The sequence below is a fragment of the Macaca nemestrina genome, chromosome 15 (assembly GCF_043159975.1).
Source record: "Macaca nemestrina isolate mMacNem1 chromosome 15, mMacNem.hap1, whole genome shotgun sequence".
NCBI classification, from domain to species: domain Eukaryota; kingdom Metazoa; phylum Chordata; class Mammalia; order Primates; family Cercopithecidae; genus Macaca; species Macaca nemestrina.
This window is the reverse complement of record NC_092139.1, coordinates 104,615,268-104,637,898: the sequence shown is the minus strand read 5'-3', so window position 1 is coordinate 104,637,898 and position 22,631 is coordinate 104,615,268. Positions and strand designations below refer to the sequence as shown.

The window sequence follows — 22,631 nt, the reverse complement described above, 5'->3', positions numbered from 1 at the left end:
CTCCCAGGTCCCTGATCCCTGGGCATAGAAATCAGACAGCCCCAGATGCATCTTTTTCCTTCCCCATTGATCTTGACCTACATTTATGCTGTTATACACATCCATGCCTTTAATATTCTCATCGCTTCGAAACTGTTAAACTCCTAGGCATCCTTCAAGATCCAACTCAAATGGCTCTTTCATAAGTCCTTCCTCCTTTTTCCTACACAGAGCTAGTTCTTCTCTCTACTTAGTGCTTTGAACTCCCAAGAACATCTTCTGCACTTGGTAGCATCTGAGCCTCCTGGGCCTGGCACACACCTGGCACGTAGTGGGTGCTCAACCGACATTCTTGAGTGGATGAGAGAGTGAACAATACATGAAGCCCCTCCTACCTCCTCAGTCCTGGCTTTCTCCTGGCCTCTTTTCCCTAGCAGTGGGCCTGTTAGCCCTCTGAGGTAACAGAGCCCTGTGTATAGTGATCACCATGGCAACTCCAATGAACATCTGGGGGAGGGCCACTTCCCAGCAACCATCCATTGGTCTTTACCAGTAGTTCTGCAGCGGCGATCTGCACTCCTGGGCTTCAGCACACATCAGTGTGGTTCACGTGTTTCCTGCTGTTATGAAAGAGATTGGAGAGGTGAGGCAGAGACTTATGAAGGGCCAGGGTCCTTCCAGGACATGGGGTTTCATCTTCCTTTTCCCCATTCAGAGTTGCTTGTGAGTGAAGACTGCCCAGACTAGAACTACCTTCCCGCCCTCTTTGACCAAAGTTCTTGGGATCTCTCTCTCCAGGTCAGAAACTGGAAGTGAGTCCACACTTCTACTGTAGCCCGTCCAGACTGCTCTGGACTGGCGGTGCACGGGGACGTACAGAGCTGCTGTGGACACATCAGGTGGGTGGCTGGGGATGGGGGATGGGGATAGGAGGAGAATGACAACTTGAAGGAGCTAACTTGAACTTCACCTAGCTTGAAGATGTGCAACTTAATTTTAGCCCCACCTGGTGAAGTCCTGTGCCTTTTCTGAGCCTCATTTTCTCCATCTGTGAAAGAGGATACGTTAGTAGTGTCTCTGAACACCTTACTGGGTATTTGTGAAGACAGACTAATTTACCAGATGTGAGAATGCTTGACATAGGACTTGTGTTAGTTACCTCTTGCTGCACAACAGATCACCCCAAAACTTAATGGGCTTAAGACAACGTTTACTCTCTCATAGTTTCTGTGAGTTGGGAGTACTGGTGGAGTGTTGGTGATTTTTCTGTCCTAGGGTCTCTCACAGGCTGCAATCAAAGTGTTGCTTGGAACCCATTCACATGGCAGGATCCAGCTCCTTTGGAGCTGTTGGCAAGAGGCCACTCTGAGTTCCTTGCCCTGTGGACTTCACCGTAAGGCAGCTCACAACAGGGAAACTGGCTTCCATGAGAGCAGATGAGCTGAGGAGAGCTGCAGAGAGTGTGTGAACAAGACAGAAGTCGTAGTCTCTTATAAGTTCATCATGGATGTGACATCCCTCATTTTTGCCACATTCCATTCATCACTAGGTCCAGTCCACACTAAAGGGGAGGGAATTATACCAAGAAACAGGATGATTAGGAGCCATGTCCACTGCCTACCACTGTCTGCCCTCTGGCCACCAATAATGTACATCCCTTCCACATGCAAAATACATTCATCCCCTCCTAAGATATTTAAAATTCTCATCCTATTAAAGCATCAGTTTAAAAGCTAGAATCTGGTCATATAAATCAGCTCCAGGTGTGGCTGAGGCTCCTCCAGTGTTGTTCCTTAAGTACAGCTTTTCAAATTCAATTCTTCTCCATCATAGATCTATGAAACTAAGTAATTTGCCCTGAACACACCTAACATACAATGATGTGATAGGCATAGGATAAGAGCTAGTGACATTCCTATTCAAAATTGAGGAAAATGGAGACATGGAGTCAATGGTCCATAGCAGTTTTGAAATTCAGCCACACAAATGTTGGACACTCCTTGGTTAGGTTTCAAGGCCTGGGAATAATTCTCCATGGCTCTCAGCTCTGCCTTCTGGACTCTTGCTTCCACTCTCTGACTCGTCTTTTTTATTTTTATTTTTTTTTCCAATGGTATCTTTTCATTTTGTACTGTCTCTATCCCTTTTACCCCAAGCTGCCGGCATTTTGCTGATGTTGTTTTCTCAACAGTAAAGCTTACAGGGGTTCACTCCACTGAACAAAACTCACACCCCTTTTTAACTGGGGCTCCTGTTGAGGAGCCTTAAGCTTCCTAGAGGTCCTATAGTTCTGTTAAGAGGATACATCAGGCATATCGTTAATGTCTTTAAAGCACCGTTTGTGTGATGGAGTAATATCCTGATCCTTTGATCTTTCTGAAGTTTTAACAACAGGTCGCACAGTCACACTCTTGGGCACACTTTCCAGACAGTTTTCTGAAGCCATTTCTTAATTTTAGCATCTTTTTGGCAACTGGAGAGGATGAGACTTCAGAACCATTAGTTAGGTACTGGCATCTTTTTCTTTAACAGTCCCTTCTTCAATTCATCTCCTTCCTTTCACATTTCATTACAAGCAGCAAGAAGAAACTAAGTGGCAACTGCAATCTTTTGTTTGGAACTCTTTGGCTAGATGACTCAGTTCATTAGTCAGATAGCTGCAGATGACAGTGTCACTGTTTCTGCCACTACATAACAAGGGCCTTTCTTCTGCTATTTCTAGTAATATATTCTTCACTTCCATTTGGGCCCTCACTGGCAGCTTCTTCCAACTCCAGATTTGTGCTTAAAAAAAAAAAAATCTGTTTAAGGTGATTTAGGCTTTTCCTATCATGCTTCTCAAAATCCTTAAAGACTCTGAACACTGCTTGGTTCCAAATTCAGTCCAACATTTTTAAGTATTAATTACAGCAACACCCCACTCTTAGTACCAAAATATGTATCAGCTATGTATTGTCACATAACAAATGACCATAAAGCTTAGAAGCTTGACACTGCATGTTTAAAACAGTACAAATTTATGATCTCAGAGTTTATAGGGGTCAGGATCCTGACTTGGCTGGGTCCTCTGGCCCAGGGTATCCCACAGGCTGTAACAAAAGTGTCATCTAGGCTGTGTTCTCATATCAAGGCTCAACTGGGGAACAATCCACTTTCAAGCTCACTCAGGTGCCAGGATTCATTCAGTTCTTTAAAGACTGTTGGACTCAGGGCTTCTATTCCTTATGAGCTTTTGGCCAGAAGCCACCCTCAGTTTCTTGCCACATGTGCTGCTCCACAGGGCAACTCAAAACATGGCATTTGCTGTCATCAGAATGAGCAAACCAAGGAGAGCCAGGGAAAGAGTGCAAACAAAACCAAAGTCATGGGCTGGGTGCAGTGGCTCATGCTGGTAATCCCAGCACTTTGGGAGGCTGAAGCAGACGGATCATGAGATCAGGAGATCTAGACCATCCTAGCTAACACAGTGAAACCCTGTCTCTACTAAAAATACAAAAAAAAATTACCAGGGCATGTTGGCATATGCCTGTAGTCCCAGCTACTACAGAGGCTGAGGCAGGAGAATAGCTTGAACCCAGGAGGCAGAGGTTGCAGTGAGCCGAGATTGTGCCACACTGCACTCCAGCCTGGGAGACAGAGTGAGACTCTGCCTCAAAAACAAACAAACAAACAAACAAACACCTGAAGTCACTAATATAATCTTGGAAGTGACATCTCACCAGTTTTGTCATATCTTTTTTGACCAGAAGCAAGTCACTAGGCCCAGCCTACACTCAAGGTGGGGTGGGATCATACAATATGTGACTCTCAGAAGGGTAGGATTATTGCAAGTTATATCAGAAGTTTCACAATCATCAAACAATGATTAAGTGTCCAAATTAATAGAGTGTTTTCCTTGGCGGTTTTTTTGAGAATAAAATTGACCTGTTTTTGAGCTTACCAGGAAAACAACTTACAGGATGATCTTAGAGTCACTCTCCCTCTTCGGGTCTCAGTCCTCAAAAATCCCTTCCAGATCTGACTTGTGTCTATTCCTCCCTTATTACAAGGACACTTACCTTGTAGTAGTGTCTTTAGGGCCAGATTTGATTTATACTACAAAATTCACAAAAACCTGGGAGTGGGGGGAGCGGTGGAGGGACAACCCACATGGAATAAAAGAAGAGAACATAAATAAGAAAAAGAGGCCAGACATGGCGGCTGTAAGCCCAGCACTTCAGGAGGCCGAGGCAGGTGGATCACTTGAGGCCAGGAGTTAGAGATCAGCTAGGCCAACATGGTAAAACGCCATCTCCACTAAAAATACAAAAAATTAGCCAGGCATGGTGGCACACACCTGTAATCCTAGCTACTCGGGAGGCTGAGGTGGGAGAATTGCTTGAACTCGGGAGGCGGAGCTTGCACTTGCAGTGAGCCGAGATGGAGCCACTGCACTCCAGCCCGGGTGACAGAGTGAGACCCTGTCTCAAAAAAAAAAAAAAAAAAAAAAAAATCACATAAGAAAACAAAACACAAGCACGAAAGCTACAGAGCCTTTTGAAACTACCCCTCTAATTTGAATCAAAGGCCTTAGGGAGAAGACTGAGTTTACAACAGAGCAAAGTGTGGGTTCCTGCTCTTGGCTCTTCTTCATGGTGGCTAAGCTGCTTCCCTTCCCTGACCACGAATGACCAGTCAGCAAATGGATACAATCCTATTTGCAGGAAGACAAATGGTTGCCAGGCTGGGGGCCGGGGCAATGGGCTTCACAGCCAGGGGTCTGCTAGGGTCTCCTAGGGTGGTGGTGATAGGGGAGAAGAGGAGGAGGAGATGAAGAGATGATGAAGGAGTAAAAGGAGCCCAGGGTCCCAAGGCTACTTGAGAAAGGCCTTTGAGGACTGGTGGGGTGGGGGTGGCCAGGGCTTTTCAGAGAGGGCAGGAGGCAGCCCTGGGCCAGGGGTGATGAGTAATGAGGCAGAGGTTCCGTGGGTCTGGGCAGTGCCAGAGGGCACCAGGAACAGCTTAAGAACCTCTGATCAGGGGTGGGCAGACAGCCACAGGCCTTCCTGTTCAGCTCCCAGCTCATCCTTGTTCACAGAGACTCTGTGTGTCATCTGAGATGATGGAATGTGGTGCTTTGTTTACAGGACTAAGCTTGGAATTGCCTGTCCCACAGCAAGAGGCTATGGAGCTGGGCCACCGAGCAGGTAAGACGGGCAGACCAGGGATGTGCTGAATGCACATCCAGGCTTCTGGAGGGACTCCCTGGGGCAGCAGGGCACAGGCCCTTTCTCCTCCCCTTCCGTCTTGCGTTGGCCGCCAGACCCACCATCGGCCCTGGCTTCCTAGGGTGCATTCTGTTGGAAGACAGAAGGAAAAAGAAGGGATTGGTATTGTTGAGCCCTCCCATCCTGCCGTGTGTAGGGATTATTCACCCCGATATGGTCCCCATCCTGAGGGGATGACTCAGGTGGTCTGAGTCTTGTGTGCACCAGAAGGGCAGGGCTGTGGGGGAACATGGTGAGGGGTCTGGCCTTGGTGGGTGGGAGGTATATACGGGGTCACACGTGAGCCAAGACCAGGGTTAGTGTAAAGCCCAAGGAGTGGAGGGGAGTGTTCCAGGCAGGAGGAACAGCTCAGGCAAAGGCCTGGAAGGGAGAGAGGTCTGGCACTTTCAAGGAGTCCTGAGAGCAGGGACTCTGCCCTGAGGACAAGAGGAAAGATTTCAATGCAGGTGCGGGACGGAGTCAGGCCTGCTCTGAGAAGGGTCCCCGGGGTGAGTGGAGGGTGGCTGGGGCTGGCAGGTGGGATGGGGCGAAGAGAGTCCAGTGAGTTGGGGCAGCACTCCTCCTAAAATCTTCCTCAAATGTCGTGATTGCCCACGGGCCTTGTTAGACACTCAGATTCCAGATTCAGGGCCTTTCTGATGTAGCAGCTCTGAGAGGGGCCCAGGAATCTGTATTTTTAATGAACGCCCAGGGAATCCTGATACATAGCCACATTTAGATAAACTCTGCAGACTAATCATTTGATCTTCATAATAGCAAATGAAGCAGGGTTCACTCTGCCCGTTTTACAGCTGAATGAATGGAGTAGAGGAAAGGTGTCAATGAGATTCTTGAAATGGCAGAGCAGGTCTTCATTCATTCATGCATGCATCCATTCATTCATTCAACAGATATTCAACACTGACAGGATAGGGGTTGGCCTGTTCAGCTTACTGTTGTGTCCCCGTCGCCTGGCATAGCACCTGACACGTAGTTGGGTCTTGCTCAGTTGATGAGTTGGTGAATATCCTGGCTCTCCAGGTCAGAGACATAAGACATATTTGGGCCATAAACGTGCCCATAATCCCAAAGGGTAGGCTGAGGGTGAGCTGGCAATGGCGACAGCACGTGCTGATAGAGGAGGCAGTGCAGGACTGGCTGTCCTGATCCAGGAGGAGCCCATCCCTGCCCTGGGCCCTCAGTCCACCCAGGAGCAGGGGGAGGGGGCTGAGGTTGACCAGATGGGTGGTCTTCCCGCTCTCTGCCTCCGCTCTTTTGAGGAGGGTCATCATGCCCGTCCATCCTGACAGTCCAGCTGTCTCCGGAGGTGCCCCTCTGCTTGGCTGCCTGCTGGTTGAGGCACAGCCCAGTACAGGAAGAAGGAAGTCTGGTCTTGGGGAACAGGTTTTCCCTCTGCCTGTCATGTAGGTGACAAAGAGCCATGACAAAGGCACCAAGCGGAAGGAAGACGAGGAGAAAGTGGGCAGGGAAGCAGAGAAACCTCAGGTCTCCGTCTCCCACTGCCCTGGGGAAGGGTCTGCAGTCCCCCGAGGGGTAGGCGAGAAGGGCCCTTCCCTACCTCCATCACTTGTGACAACAGAGCAGGGATCCGTGGGAGTGAAATAAAAACCACAGTGGCTGCCAAAGCCTGATGTCTGCAGCATCCTTCTCTGAGAAACTAAACTGGGCCCATCTGAATGTTCCCCAGTGGGGTGGTGGTGGAGGCCTGCAGGGCTCCGAAGGGAAGTTAGGGCTGTCTCCACTACCTTGAGTAGATCCCCAAGGCAGGGTGGTGCATTGAACAGCAAGTTACAAAGCAACACACTACTCTGGTCTCATTCAAACACAAAAGCGAAACAAAGTTATGTACTTTTTTTTTTTTTTTTGAGGTGGAGTCTCGCTCTGTTGCCCAGGCTGGAGTGCAGTGGTGTGATCTCAGCTTAATGCAACCTCCGCCTCCTGGGTTCAAGCAATACTCCTGTCTCCGTAGCTGGGATTACAGGTGCACGCCACCACACCCACCTAATTTTTGTATTTTTAGCAGAGGCGGGGTTTCACCATGTTGGCCAAGCTGATCTCGAACTCCTAACCTCAAGTGATCTGACCACCCTGGCCTCCCAAAGTGCTGGCGTGAGCCACCATGTACAGGCATGTCATTAATGACTCTTACAGGTGTGAGGCCCTTAATGACCACTTACAGGTGTGAGTCACTGTCATGCACGTGAAGAGACCAGCAAACAGGCTTTGTGTGAGCAATAAAGTTTTTTAATCACCTGGGTGCAGGCGGGCTGAGTCCGAAAAGAGAGTCAGCAAAGGTGGGAAGAATATTACGAAGTACCTTCCTAAGGGCGGGGGAGGATATTACAAAGGACCTTCTCAAGGGTGGGGAGGGCGTATCCTACAAAGTACATTCGCAAGGGTGGGGGAACATCACAAAGTACATTATCTCAAGGGCCAGGAGGCTGTATCGTCACAAAGTCAATTGATCAGTTAGGGCAGGGCAGGAACAAATCGCAATGGTAGAATGTCGTTAGTTAAGGCAGGAACTGGCTATTTTCGCATCTTTTGTGGATCTTCAGTTGCTTCAGGCCGTCTGGATGTATACCCACAGGCCACAGGGGATATGTTGGCTTAGCTTGGGCTCAGAGGCCTGACAGTCACCATGCCCAGCCCCTGTGTATCTTTTAAGAGGACTGGAGGACTCATCTTGAGGTTTTGGAGGGAAGACCACCAAACACATTTACAGCTGTAATCTGGGGTGGAGGATGGGGCCAGGCTGTGAGGCTGAGAGCAAGAGACCCAGAGGAGTGGAGGCCGTGGGCAGGGCCATGGGAGACAGGGAGAGGTGGGGAGGAGAGAGCCTGGGAGGTGAGTGGGATGGTGCCACTTCTCAGCCCTGGCGAAGGGAGGAGGTAGGTATTGGGGAGCAGCCTTGCATTGGAGGCAAAGTCTGGGAGTCCCATCCAGCTCCAGTACTTCCCAGGCATGTGGCCTGGCCCCAGGAACGCCTCTGCCAGTGCCACTGCTGCCAGATTCTCACTGCAGAGAGTAAGGGGGAGGTTTCAAGATGGAAAAGTGGGGAAAGGAACTATCCAAATGGAGCCAGGGGCATGCAAGTGCAGACAGGCCAAGTCCCTTGCTTAGGGTCACACAGCTAGGCCTCAAGGCGGGACACGCTTGGGGGGTAGCCCTTGTTGCCCCAGGCAATGTGGACTAACCCTGCCCATGGGAGGCATGGCAGGCTGACCTGTCTTCTCCCTTTGTGTCTCCTAATTTCCCACCCATGCCTCTGGTCCCTCTCCCCTTCTCTGGCTCCGGAGTTCTGGGGCTCTGTGCCTGTCTGTTCCCCCTCCTCACCCCCATCTCTGCCCCTCTCCCCATCCTCTACTTTCTGCCCTTGTCTGCGTGTCTCTCTCCCTCCCCCTCTGTTTCTCTTTGTCCTGTTCAGGTACAACCTCTTTGACCAAGGCCCACCTGAACGACAAGGAGGACCAGCAGAACTTGGACCCCTGGAAAACGACCTGCAGTTCCTTGGACACCTCCAAGTTCAAGAACCAGGGTCTGTCGCCACCACAGCCCCTGCCCCGGGGAGCCAGCACTCAAGGCAGCTCCCTAGGGCAGTGCCACTCGAAGGAGATTCCCCCTCCACCTCCGACTGCTGCCAGAAGGGATTCTCTGGGGGTGGACCCACAGTCCAGGTCCCTGAAGAACGGGGGCTCTCGATCCTCCTCAAGAGAGAACAGGGCCACCTCGGGAGAGGGGACTCAGCCATGCCAGGGGACGGATGACGTTCCCAGCTTGGGGGCCCAGGACCAGAGGAGCACACCCACGAACCAGAAGGGCAGCATCATTCCTAATAACATTCGCCACAAGTTTGGGAGCAACGTGGTGGACGAGCTGGTCTCCGAGGAGCAGGTGTCATAGCAGGGGCCAGGAGGGTGATGCAGAGTCTTAAAATGAGGACACAAGATAAACTCACTCTTGAGTACAGAGTCCCTATAATAATAACACTAGAAAGCAGTATCTCCTGAGCACCTGCTGTGTGCCAGGCACTGTGCACTGTTTAAGCTTCACATATAACAAGCTGTTACATCTTCCCAGCAACCCATGAGGAAGGTACTATTATTCTCCTCATTTTATGGTTAAGGAGCCCGAGGTTTAGAGGGGTTAAGTCAGTCAACCAAATTCACCCAATTGTGTGAGACGAGGGTGCAAACTGGGTCGGCAGGTTCTGGAACTCTGGCCCTTAATGACTTTGCAGTTAAAAGCCTTTTGTGTGAATTGGATGTTTTCCATTTGAACAAGTCTCCCAAAGAAGACAGCATTTAGTGGATGGATAGCATTTACTGGGAATCGGAAGACTTGGATTTGAATCCTGGACCTACTCCTAAATGCTGGGTGACTTTGGATAAGTTACTTACCCTCTCTGGGCTTCAGTCTCCACATCTGTAAAGCAAGGCAGTTGGACTAGGTCAGGCTGACAAATACACAGTGTGTATATCACAACCCTCCCAGCCTGCATTCATGGCAGACATCGCTAGTTGATGCCGGCACTCTTTTCCACCCGATATAGCATTCCAGGCAGTCACTACGAATCAACTGAAACTTAAGATAAAATTCATTTACCATTTTTGGCCAAATGCTGTGTTCTTTCTGCCCTGGCATTCTGAGACATACTTTCAAAGCCAGCATCTCAACCCTCATAGCAACTGCATTGTGTGGAGGGTCGGGCAGGAGTTACTGCTTCATTTTTAACAGATGGTATAACCAAGTCCCAAGGAGGGGCTTGGGTCACAAAAGCTGGGGGTCAGGCTTCTCCCAGGCTACCCTTCCACTCTGTCATCTTAAAGTGCGGTGACCCCACCACCAGCAAGTCTGGAAGGTCACAATCTTGACATGTTCTGCCCCACTTGGAGGAACTTGTCCCAATTTGAGGTTGAGTCTATGGCCACTACCTCTCACCACCCTGCCCAGCCTTGGGATATGTCCTTTTTTTTCTTCAGCCACCATTGTCCCTGGCTGGAATCAAGAAATCTGTGTTTTCTGCCCACCTGTAACTTATGTCACAAGTGTCATTGAGCCAGCAAGTGTCAGAGCTGGAAGCCACTTCAAAGAGCATCCAGTTCCACCCTGCCTTCACATTTTACATGTAGGGAAACTGAGGCCTAGAGCAGGGAAGAGGCTTGCCGAAGTCAGCAGCTGATATATTGCAGAATTGGAACTCAAACCCAGGTGTTCTGCCCCTGGGCCTGGGCTCAGCTTCTCTGCGTGTCAGTTTCCCTGTTGGTATGAAGAGGGAGTTGGCCTTGTTGAAAGCTAAGCACCCACCCAGAGCTGCCCTGCGTGATGCCTCAGTTGTAGGAGGCAAGCCAGGGCTCTGTGGCCTGCCAGCCATGTGAATTGGGTGATCTCGGGCCTCCAGAGGCCCGCTTTCCTCATTTATAAAATGGTGGGAAGAGTGGCACCCTATAGATACCCCCCACCCCAGTGTTGCATGTAGCAGGTGCTTAATGCTTGGAAGAGGTTTTATGATCGTTAACCTGATGCCCCCCACCCATGGCAGTGCAGCTGAGAGGGGTTGGGGCTGGGGCCTTTGTATACTCCAGCTCCCCAGCCCTGTGAACAGGTTGAGGGCTGCAGGCTGAAGGTGGGATCGGGGTGGGGAGGGCAGGGTCAAGGGAGGAGGGGTTGGAGGGAGACATGGGGCTTGACACTGCTTTCCCATCCCCGGTCTGTTGTCCCTGCCTCTCTGCTTAGGCTCAAAGGGCTATTGATGAAGCCTTCGAGGGCCAGAAGAAGGCAAGCTCATGGCCCAGCAGGACCCCGAATCCTGTGGAAATCTCCTCCGTCTTCTCAGACTACTATGATCTCGGCTACAACATGCGGTCAAACTTGTTTCAAGGTCAAGTCAAAGGGGAAAAGGGTGGGACCGGGAACACCCATGGTCTCCCAGGCATGGGGCAGGGAAGGCCTTTACCCCAGGGCACATCTCCAAGGACACTTATTTCATGCCCATGTGTCCTCTATGTCAGCTTGCGAGTGCTGGGAGCATCCAGACCCCTGTCCTGGATGTGTGGATGATTCATCCCAGTTGGCAGTCAGCCCCTCACGCTCCCAGACACCTGTGGCACGTTCCCTTCCTTTCCATTCCCTTCCCTTCTCTTCCTTTCCTTTCCCTTCCTTTCCCTTCCTTTCCTTTCCTTTCCCATCCTTTCCCTTCCTTTCTCTCCCCTGCCCTCCCCTCCCCGCCTTCCCTTGTCTTCCCTCCCTTCCCCTCCCCTCCGCTCCCCTCCCCTCCCCTCCCCTCCCCTCCCTTCTTGTGTTTTTTGAAGTCTCATTCTGTTGCCCAGGCTGGAGAGCAGTGGCACAATCTTGGCTCGCTGAAATCTCCACCTCACACGCTCAAGCAAGCAATCCTCCCACCTCAGCCACAACCCTGCCCTGACAAGTAGCTGGGAGCACAGATGCACGCCACCATGCCTGGCTAATTTTTTTTTTGTTTTGTTTTTTGTATTTTTGATAGAGACAAATTTTCATCATGTTGCCCAGGCTGGTCTCGAACTCCTGGGCTCAAGTGATCCACCCACCTCGGCCTCCCAAAGTGCTGGATTACAGGCGTGAGCCACTGTACCCTGCCCACCTCTGGTTCTTAATTTGCCAGTAGGAGGCCCAGGACTCAGTAGAAGGCCCAGGACTGCTGCTCCCCACCCCCAGCCCCATCCCAGGCACCTTTGATCACAGTGACAATATCAAGTTTTTTTGGTTCAAAACTCAGCTCACTAGCTGGGTGTGACCTTTGGTGAGATCCTCAACCTCTCCAAACCTCCACTGCCTTCTCAGTACAGTGGAGATGATAATGAGAGTATGGCCCTCGCTGGGTCATTGGCAGGACTTTATGAAGTGCCACACGAAGGTGCTTGGCCAAGGCAAGTCGTGAGCACTCAGTAGCTGTCAGGCTATCATTTTTCTTCTCCAGAGCCTGGAGGTGGCACTACCTGGGAAGACAGGAAGGGTGGGTTGGAAGATCTGACATTTACAGAGGGTTTCCATTGGGTCATTGTAGTTCTGTTTGGTTGGGATGAGGAGAGTGCTGTTAGCTCCATTTCACGGGCAGATTTCAGATCATTTGCGCTAGAACTTTTAGTAGTCTGCATTGTGTCTGGGACTCAAAGTCAGGTGTTCCTTCTGCCTCCACAGCCTCATAGTCTTTTCTTGACCACTAAGTCTCTTCTCAAGCTTTGATCCTGTTCCCAGGGTCTTCTGGATGGCTCAAATGCCCGTCACAGCACACAGGACTTCTCTCTGCCCCACATTCTGATTTGGCCTCATTGCAAAATGAGACTCTTTCTGGTGCGGCTCCTTCCTCTCTCCTCACTCCAGGCCCTCTCCAGTGTTCCCAGAGGCCTGACAAACCTCTTCCACCTGGCTTGGATCCCTGTCACCCGAGGAACCAGACACCCACTGGAAGCCTTTCTGGATTTTTCTTTGAGCTTGGAGAAGGGATGGTGCTGGGGGAGGAAAGCAAGAATACAGTTCTGCTTGCTCTCTGTTCTGGGCCTTCCAGATCCTGCCTTCCAGTTCTCTCTTTAACAAGTATCGGTCACCAAATAGCTATTCCATACAACTTTGTATGATAATGTCTACTTAAATGTAAAAGAATCTATTTTTTAAAATGTCCATGTCCCATCATCCCACCTGGGAAGTAGAACTGTGCCAAGGATGTGCTGGAGCTCCTAGCAGCTTGAGCCAGCTCACAGGAGGCAATTGTTTCGCTGCACTGATTGGCACATAAATGCTGTCTTAAAATTGGCTATGCTAGTAGTATTTACACTCTGGAAATTGGCAAACACTATGAATCAGGGCTTCACCCTGCAGCACAGTACTGTCAGTGTGCCCATCCATCTGTCCCTCTCTGTCTCCACCCACCCGGGGTTAGCCTTTGCGCTTGCTGTTTGAGGTTGGTGAGACTGGTATGGCTGCACAAGAGTGAGGCAGAAGACATCAGAGGAAACACACTGGGTCGTGAAGCCTGCTGGAAGGTCTTTACTCGGAGTGAGATGAGAAACCAAGCCAGGGTTTTAAGCAGGAGAATGGTCCTGTTTGGCTCAGGTTAAAGGCTCACTCCAGTTGCTATGGGGAGAATGGACATAGGGAGCTGGGGCAGAAACAGGGAAACCGGTAGGAGGCAGCTGCAAAACTCCAGATGGGACAGATGATGGTGGCTTGGTCCTGGAAGCTGGGCTAGTGCACTGCACGATTCTGGAAGGCACCATTGTGCAATATAGCAGCTCAGGGAGGTAATGGTGAAGGTGGCCTGATGTAGTAGGATTCTGGATATTTGTATAAGGCAGAGAGAAGAGAATATGCTAATGAATAGATTTTGGGGTGAGATACAGGAATTAAGGTTGATTTCAACGTTTTTGACCTGAACGACTGGAAGGATGAGATGGCTATTTACTGAGTTGGAGAAGGTGCTGGGGGAGCAGGCTGAGGGACTCCTATCCTATGCTGAATCATAGAGATCATCTTTTATACAGTCTTCTAAAATATTTAGCTTTGCTTTTCACATTTAAGTCTTTAATCCACCTGGAGTTGATTTTTGTTTTTAGTATGAAGTAGGGATTCATTTTCAAAAACTGTAGACGGCTTTTGTGAGTTTTAGCCACTTAAGAAAGTAGTAAAACTAGGCTTGAGGAAACTTTCGGCAGCTTGCCCAGCTGTATAAAAAGTGAGATGATGAGCTCGGGCACTCCTTGGGCATCTATGTGCCCAGCCCTCAAAATAATGGAACAACAACAACAAAAATCTTTCCCTAGTAAGGATTCATTTTCAATTCCTTCTTTATGTGGATTACTGATTCCCTCAGCACCTTTCATTGAATAGGCTCATCTTTCCTCCCAGTGACCTGCAGTGGTACCTCTGTTATCCATCAGGTTTTGACACATGCATAGATCGGTTTCCAGGCTCTATTCTGTCCATTGGTCTAAGACTACGCTTTTAATCACTAAGGTATTATAAGTGACCTGATATCTGGTCAGGCAATACTCCCACTACCACCCCTCCACCACCATCACCAGTTAATGTCTTAGGTTTCTAGGCCCTTTACTCTTCCATACAAATGTTATTAATATATGGAAATTTCCATGAAAAACCCTGTTGGGATTTTGTTTGGAAGTACGTTGAATCTACAGCTCAATTTAAGGGCTGTTGTCAGCTTTATAATGAATTTTCTAATATATGAATATGGTGTATACCTTCACTGATTTAAGTCTTCCTTTGATATCTCTCAGTAACATTTTGCAATTTATTTTTCTATAAATATCATGCAGGGTTTTTTTTGTTAGACTTATTTAGGAGAATCTCTTTTTTTGCTGCTTATTGAAAATGATATATTTTTAAAATTCTATTTTCTAACTTTGCTTCTGATACTGTATATGTAAATGCAATTTTTTGTTTTTGTATATTAATCTTATATCCAGAAGCTTTATGCAGCTCACCAATTAATTCCAATAATTATTTATAGATTCTTTAGGAGTGCTTTGAATAGTAATAATGGCTACATTTATGCATTGTATCTAACATATGCCAGGTACTGGTCTAAATACTTTATACATATATTTTATTCTCCACATGAATCCCATGTGGTAAATGCTACAATTCCCATTTTTTTTTCCGGATGAAAAAAATTGAGTCACGGAAAAGTTAAATAACTTAATTAAGGCTACACAGGTAGGAACGGTCAGAGTTGGGATTTAAACCCTGCCAGTCAGAGGCTAGAGTTTAAATTCTTAAACACTAGGCTTTTCTCACCTTTATATCAGCACCTGGCTGACCTTTCTAGGACAATGGTGTATATAAGCAGGAAAAACAGGCATCCTTATCTCCTTCTTGATTCTACCATTACACCATTAAATATAATATAGTCAGTTTTCACACTGCTGATAAAGACATACCTGAGGCTGGGTAATTTATAAAGAAAAAGAAGTTTAATAGACTCACAGTTCCACGTAGCTGGGGAGGCCTCACATCATGGCGGAAGATGAAAGGCACGTCTTACATGGTGGCCGACAAGACAGAATGAGAACCAAGTGGAAGGAGTTTCCTCTTATAAAACCATCAGATCTCATGAAATTTATTCACTACTATGAAAACAGCATGGGGGAAAATGGAGCTGGCTCTGGGTTTTAGTCTGGCTTTGGGTGTCCTGAGAGTTTAGTGAACTTCATTCGGGGAGAGTGTTGTCATGGCTGTGAGTCCTGGGTATATAGGCTTCCCACAGCCAGGCACCAGACAGGGCTGCGGGGGGACCATGTGGGATGGCCTGCAGGAATATGGCCAGGGTGAGTGGCCCTTTGTGTATTTTCTGCCTCCCAACTCACCGTGGCTCCAGCTTCAGAAGGAGGTCAGAGCAGAACACCCCTGTGGGCTAACATGAAGGTCCTCATCTGCTCCAGGCAGCAGGGCTGGGAGGGGAGAGTAGAGGGTGAGCCCATGGTAAGGACAAGCCAAGTACAAATCAAAGCCTGGACTGGGCTCACCTGGACATTGTGTCTTTGAGTCACAGAGCAGGCAGAATGGTAGCTTATGTCCTTCCATTTCCCTCTGTGTCCAGGTATCCAGGGATCCCTGAACCAGCTTACCAAGGATTTTTTTTTTTTCCTACTTCTTTCCATTGTTGGAATTCTGATTTCCTCTATTTGGTGTCTTCCTCTTTCTTGGTTTGCTCTCTTGTCTTTGGGGTGGATTCAGTCTCCTAGCTTGATGTCATTGTCATTGGAGAACACAGCCCTGTAATGATGTAAATCCTTTGAAATTGTTCAGATTCACTTTAGAGCCCAGTAGATGGCGATTTTTGTAGATGATCTGTGTGTGCTTAAAAATAATCTCTCTGGGGGCCAGGCACAGAGGCTCATGCCTGTAATCCCAGCACTTTGGGAGGCCGAGGCAGGCAGATCACGAGGTCAGGAGATCGAGAACATCCTGGCCAACATGGTGAAACCCTATCTCTACTAAAAATACAAAAATTAGCTGGGTGTGGTGGCATGTGCCTGTAATCCCAGCTACTCAGGAGGCTGAGGCAAGAGAATTGCTTGAACCAGGGAATCGGAGGTTGCAGTGAACCAAGATTGTGCCACTGCACTCCAGCCTGGTGACAGAGCAAGACTCTGTTTCAAATAAATAAATAAATAAATAAATAAATAAATAAATAATCTCTCGGGAGGCAGAGGCAGGCAGATCACGAGGTCAAGAGATTGAGATCATCCTGGCCAACATGGTGAAACCCCGTCTCTACTAAAAACACAAAAATCAGCTGGGCATGATGGTGCACGCCTGTAATACCAGCTACTCAGGAGGCTGAGGCAGAAGAATTGCTTGAACCAGGGAGGCGGAGGTTGTAGTGAGCCAAGATCGCGCCACTGCACTCCAGTCTGGTGACAGAGCAAGACTCCGTCTCAAAATAATAATAGTAATAATAATAATAATAATCTCTTGGGTAAGGGATTCTGCATTTGTCTAATAGAACAGGCTTGTTAATGATTTCCATGCAAATCTTCTAATCCTTATTAATATTCTTTGCTTGATCTATTAGTTACTAAAATATGTGTCTCTAAATCTTCCCCTATAATAGCAGCTTTGTCCATTTCTCCTGTGGCTCTGTCAATTTTGCCTTATCTATTTTGAAATTACCTCAATGTAGCAAGTTCAGAATCATTGCATCACCTTAATGAATTGCGGTTGTTTTTGTTTTTCATCATGCCTTTGCACTACAGTCTATTTTGCCTGATATAGTTAGACCAGATTGCTTTTAGTTAGTGTTTGCCTGGGTGTATCTTTTTCTGTTCTTCCACGTTTATCCTCTCTTTGTGTCCTTTTAAATATGCTTTCAATGATATATACCTGGAAAACATTTTCGGTAGTATCGTAATCTGGTTTTTAACGAATGGGTTTAATTTATTCATATTGATTCTCGTTACTGATATAGACTATTTGGATTTATTTCCATGATCTTATTTTGCGTTTTCTATTTGTGCTGCTTTTTCTTTGTGGCTTCTTTTTCTTTCTCTTTTTGGATTTGCATCAGCTTTCTTATTTTTCTCAATCTGATATTTGTTCTTTTCTACTCCTCTTATTCTTTGAGTGGTTACCTTTGACATGTTTATGTGCATAGTTAACAAATTATAAAGTTAATCTAGGCATTTGTGTTTTCCTGAACACTATAAGGTCCTTAGAAGGCTTTAACTTTGGTTGGGCACGGTGGCTCACACCTGTAATCCCAGCACTTTGGGAGGCCGAGGTGGGTGGATCACAAGGTCAAGAGATCGAGACCATCGTGGCTAACATGGTGAAACCCTGTCTCTACTAAAAATACAAAAATTAGCTGGGCGTGGTGGTGCACACCTATAGTCCCAGCTACTCAGGAGGCTGAGGCAGGAAAATCGCTTGAACCTGGGAGGCGGAGGCTGCAGTGAGCCGAGATCGAGCCACTGCACTCCAGCCTGGTGACAGAGCAAGACTCCGTCTAAAAAAATAATAACAAAATAAAATAAAATAACTTTAATTACTCTCCCGACCTCCACCTCAGCTTACATGTTATTATTTTATAGAATGTATATATACGTATATATAGAATATATATATTATATATATATATTTAGAGATTGGTTCTCGCTTTGTTTTTCAGACTGGTCTCAAACTCCTGGATTTAAATGATCCCTCTGCCTCAGACTTCCAAAGTACTGGGATTACAGGCATGAGCCACTGTTCCTCGCCTAGAATTAGACATAAGCAAAGTACTTTAAGCTGTGGAGCCTAGAGCCACAAGGTCTGGGTTTGAGTTCTAGATCTCATGTACCAGCTGTGTGACTTTAGACAAGTTACTTAACTTCTCTGTGCTTCAGTGACTTCAACAGTAAAATGGGCATAATAATTATATCTACTTCTTAAGAGTCGTTGAGAAGATTCAATGGGTAGTTCATGTGAAGCTCCCATCATCGTCACCATTATTATATTATTCCATAAATTAGATGCTGATGCTGTTATTATAATGAACATATATTTAGATTTACTCTGTTTCCATTTTCTTTGCTTCCTATTCCTTCTTGTATCTCAGGCCTTCCTTCTGGGATCACTTTTTCTCTTCCTGAAGTATGTTTAGAAGGTATGTTTAGTGAGGTCTTGTTGCTGGTGAACTTTAGGCTCTGTTTCTCAGAAAAGTCTTATTTTGTCCTCCTTCTTGGAAGGTAGTTATATTATATATAGATTGCTGATTGTTTTCTATTAGTACTTTGATATTGATCCATTTTTTTCTGTCTTTGATGATTAATCAAATCAATTATTATTCTTTACAAGTAATTTTTCTTTTCTCCATGGCTACTTCTAACATCCTCTTGTTTCTGGTGTTCTGAATTTTACTTGGATGTACTTAGATAAGGAATTCCTTTGACTTACCCTGATTAGAGAATAATGATTCCTTTTTTTTTTTTTTCCGAGATGGAGTCTTGCTCTGTTGCCCAGGCTGGTATGCAGTGGCACAATCTCGGTTCACTGCAAACTCCTCCTCCCAAGTTCAAGCGATTCTCCTGCCTCAGCCTCCCAAGTAGCTGGGATTACGGGCGCCTGCCCGGCTAATTTTTTTTGTATTTTTAGTAGAGACGGGGTTTCACCATATTGGCCAGGCTGGTGTCGAACTCCTGATCTCAAGTGATCTGCCTGCCTCCGCCTCCCAAAGTGCTGAGATTACAGGCGTGAGCCACCGCGCCAGGCCTATGATTCTTGAATCTAAGACTTCACATCTTTCAAGTCTGAAAAAATTTCACCCATCATCTTTTCAAATATTGTTTCTGTCCATTTTTTCTAGTCTCGCCTTTTAGAACTCCATTGAGATGTGTTTTGGGCATTCTCATTTAACCAGCATCTTAACGCCTCTTTCATGTTTTCCACATTTTTTTCTTTTCTTTTCTTTTCTTTTTTTAATTGAGACAGAGTTTTGCTCTTGTTGCCCGGGCTGGAGTGCAGTGGCATGATCTCGAGTCACTGCAACCTCCGCCTCCCGGGTTCAAGCGACTCTCCTGCCTCAGCCTCCCAAGTAGCTGGGATCACAGGCATGCACCACCATGCCCAGCTAATTTTTGTATTTTCAGTAGAGACAGGGCTTCCCCATGTTGATCAGCCTGGTCTCGAACTCTGGACCTCAGGTGATCCGCCCGCCTCGGCCTCTCAAAGTGCTGGGATTACAGGCATGAGCCACCACGCCCAGCCCACATCTTTTTTTTTTCTTTATATTGCATCCTAATACTAATTTCTTCAGGTGTATCTTCCAGTTTACCATTTTCTCTCAGCTGTATTTGATCTGCTATTTTACCTGTTAATTGAATTTCTTTTTAAACTTTTATGATGGCAATTTTCAAGCTTATGGAAAAGAAGAGAACTTAGTTTATGAATAGATGTTGCTCATGCCACCCAGCCTCAACAGTGATGAATACATAGCTGATCTTGTCTCATCTTTTCTCCCACCCATCCGCTCCCATCCAAGATTATTTCAAAGCAAGTTTCAGGCATCTTATTATCCATGAAGTTTAATTTTTTCAATTATTACGTTTCATTTCTGAAATTCCGTTTGCTTCTCTTACTAATCTATCTGCTCTTTCTGGATGGTTTCTTATTCTTTCCTTATATTTTTATTCTCTTTTTTATGGTTTCAATCATTAAATACACTTATTTTGTATTCTGTATCTGATCATTCAAATCTTTGCTAATTTGGGAGATTTTGTCCTTTGGTGTTTCTGCTGACTCTTGATCATTGTAACGTATTTGCTTGTGCATGTTTGAATTTTGAATATAGAGATGTTTTCTTAAGTTACAGGTATTAGTTGTCACTTGCTAGATGTCCTGATGAATGTCCAACAATTTTGTCTTCCCAGCCATGCAAAAAAAATCTCATTTCTTGGTATAGCTGAAGACACTGAAGCTCAGAGAGGTTAAACATTTCTCTGAGGCCATACTATCTGTAAATAATGGAGTTTGGGTTTGAACCCAAATGGCTTTACTTTGAAACCCTTCCCACTCCCCTTCCCTTCTGCAATTTACCATCTGTAAAGGAAACTGACACCCAATATAAATTATGGAGTACCCGACTGCCACTGAATTGGGCACTCGGGGTTTCTTCATGGCATTCCACAGGGGCTGCTGAGGAGACAAAGAGCCTCATGAAGGCTTCCTACACACCAGAGGTCATTGAGAAATCAGTTAGGGACTTAGAACACTGGCATGGCAGAAAGACGGATGATCTGGGTAAGTGAGGAGCTGTGGGTGATGGGAGGCAAGGACTGTCCTCCACAGGCAGGGTGTGTTGGCTCTAAGGTTCAGAGAGAAATCAGAGCAGGAGACAGAGCCAGGGGTGGACTTGGAAGAGGTATGAGTCATCCCTGGGGTCTGGGCACTCCAGAGACTGCTGGATGATCTAATCTGTGCTGGCTCCTCTCCTGCTCTCTGTAGGACGGTGGCACCGGAAAAATGCTATGAATCTGAACTTGCAGAAAGCACTGGAAGAGAAATATGGAGAAAACAGCAAATCCAAGAGCTCAAAGTACTAGATTTGACACAGTAGAGGTGTCTTGTACTCAAATAAAGTGCTAACAATAAGGAAAGGCTCAGGTCTGAGTCCTTCTGTGCTTGGTGACTTTCATCACATTTGAGTGGAAGCCCATGTATCGTGTTGGAGAGACCAACTAGGGGAAGATAGAAGCCCTGAAGGCCCAAACTATTCCCTAGTCCTCCTTCCTGCACATGCGTGCACACACACGCACTTTCATCTGTTATCCCAGGAAAGGACATGAGAGCTGGGCATGACTCTGTCTCAAGCCCAGGGTTCCTGGCTTCTCCTACATGCCCTATGTGAGGGGGGTCCTATAGTGGGCACTGCTCGATCTTACCCTACATGCTCTTCCTAGAAGATGCCAATTATTTCCAGACATCCATTCCTCCCGGACATGAGACATGGGCTTCAGAGGAATTGGCCACACACATTTCCTCCAATCTAGTGGTGGATTTGATTGGTCTCATGGTAATTCTTAACTCCTACCCCCAACCCTACCTCTTGCACATGATTGGTTCAGTCATGCACATGTGACTCAATTTGAGCCAATAAGATGCAAAGAAACGTGTGGATGTGAGCAGCCTTCTGGGAAAACCTTTTCTCCGCTGGGAATGCTGGGAGAGCATCCGTCTTTCCTGATGTAATGAATGAGGAACCATGCAGCCCAGACCACTCCTGCCAGACACCTATGACCAGGGGAACTGCAGACCACGCAGCATATTCTGGGTCCTCCATGGCCTCCCCAAGCTGCTCCATCAACTTGACCAGAAGCTGCTGGCCTCTGGACTTCCTGTAATGTGAGCCCGTGGATCTCCTCATTGTTTAAGCAGCCAAAAGCATCCTCAGCACATAAGATCCCTGGGACTTGGAGCCCCAGGGTAGAGTACCCAGATAATGGGTTCTAGGTCAGACAGTTCTGTTTTCCAGTTGATCCTGAAGCTTTTCACCTGATGAGCCTCTAAGCCTGCAGCACACTCCACCCCCAGATCATTGACTTGCACCCTCAGAACGTGCTCTACCCATGGGTTATTATTTGCTGTGTTCCAAAACACCATCAAAACTTGTGGGCTTAAAAATGACAATGACATGATCCCTAATTTGCTCACGATTTAGCAATTTAGGCAGGGCTCAGGAGGTACAGCTCATTTTGGTTCTGTAGAGCATCTGCTGTGAAGACACCTGCTCCTCTCCCATACCTAGTGTCTCAGCTGGGATGAGAACCACAGTTGGGGGCTGGCTGATCATCACTCTCTCTCGTGGGGCCTCTCTTCATGGCTCACTTGAGCTTCTTCTGGAACGGGGACTGGGTTTCAAGAAGGAGCCTCCTCAGGGGCCAAGATTCAATGTGCAATGGTTTATCAAGCCTTACACTGGCTTGTCAATGTCCCTGTGGTCAAAGAGACATACGGCCAAGCCCAGACTTTGTGAGAGAGGACTACATAACAGTATTACTAAGAGTATTACTATATGCAGGAATGGTTTATTGGCGACCTCAAAATAATAGTTTGTCCCAGTGGTCATCTTGTTTTTGAAAGATCAAAAGCAAAAGGAAGAATCAAAATCATTACCAGAAGAGGAGACATGTTCCTGTTTCTCCCTCAACTGCCCCTCCTCCCACAGAAGGGAATGACTTTTACCTTTATTTTTCTTTTCTTTTCTTTTCTTTCTTTCTTTCTTTCTTTCTTTCTTTCTTTCTTTCTTTCTTTCTTTCTTTCTTTCTTTCTTTCTTTCTTTCTTTCTTTCTTTTTTAGACAGAATCTGGCTCTGTTGCCCAGGCTGGAGTGCAGTGGTGCGATCTTGGCTCAATGCAA

At 47.0% G+C, this 22,631-nt stretch overlaps 1 protein-coding gene across 1 annotated transcript; it reads left to right on the top strand.

Moving 5' to 3' along the window:
- The first annotated feature begins 471 nt into the window (after positions 1-471).
- On the top strand, positions 472-20,872 carry CIMIP4 (ciliary microtubule inner protein 4). Its single transcript, XM_011712477.3, has 7 exons — positions 472-622; positions 778-878; positions 5,106-5,165; positions 8,674-9,140; positions 10,983-11,127; positions 20,406-20,516; positions 20,721-20,872. The coding sequence occupies exons 3-7, from the start codon at positions 5,144-5,146 to the stop codon at positions 20,816-20,818; spliced, it is 843 nt and encodes a 280-aa protein (XP_011710779.2). The 5' UTR covers positions 472-622; positions 778-878; positions 5,106-5,143; the 3' UTR covers positions 20,819-20,872.
- Positions 20,873-22,631: the final 1,759 nt, after the last annotated feature.

What these genes read in the sequence shown, in the direction of transcription:
- CIMIP4 (XM_011712477.3), top strand. Translation starts at nt 5,144, where the DNA reads ATGGAGCTGGGCCACCGAGCAG. An exon ending in GCGGTCAAACTTGTTTCAAG is followed by an intron (nt 11,128 to 20,405) that starts GTCAAGTCAAAG and finishes GGCATTCCACAG; the next exon opens with GGGCTGCTGAGGAGACAAAG. An exon ending in CAGAAAGACGGATGATCTGG is followed by an intron (nt 20,517 to 20,720) that starts GTAAGTGAGGAG and finishes TGCTCTCTGTAG; the next exon opens with GACGGTGGCACCGGAAAAAT.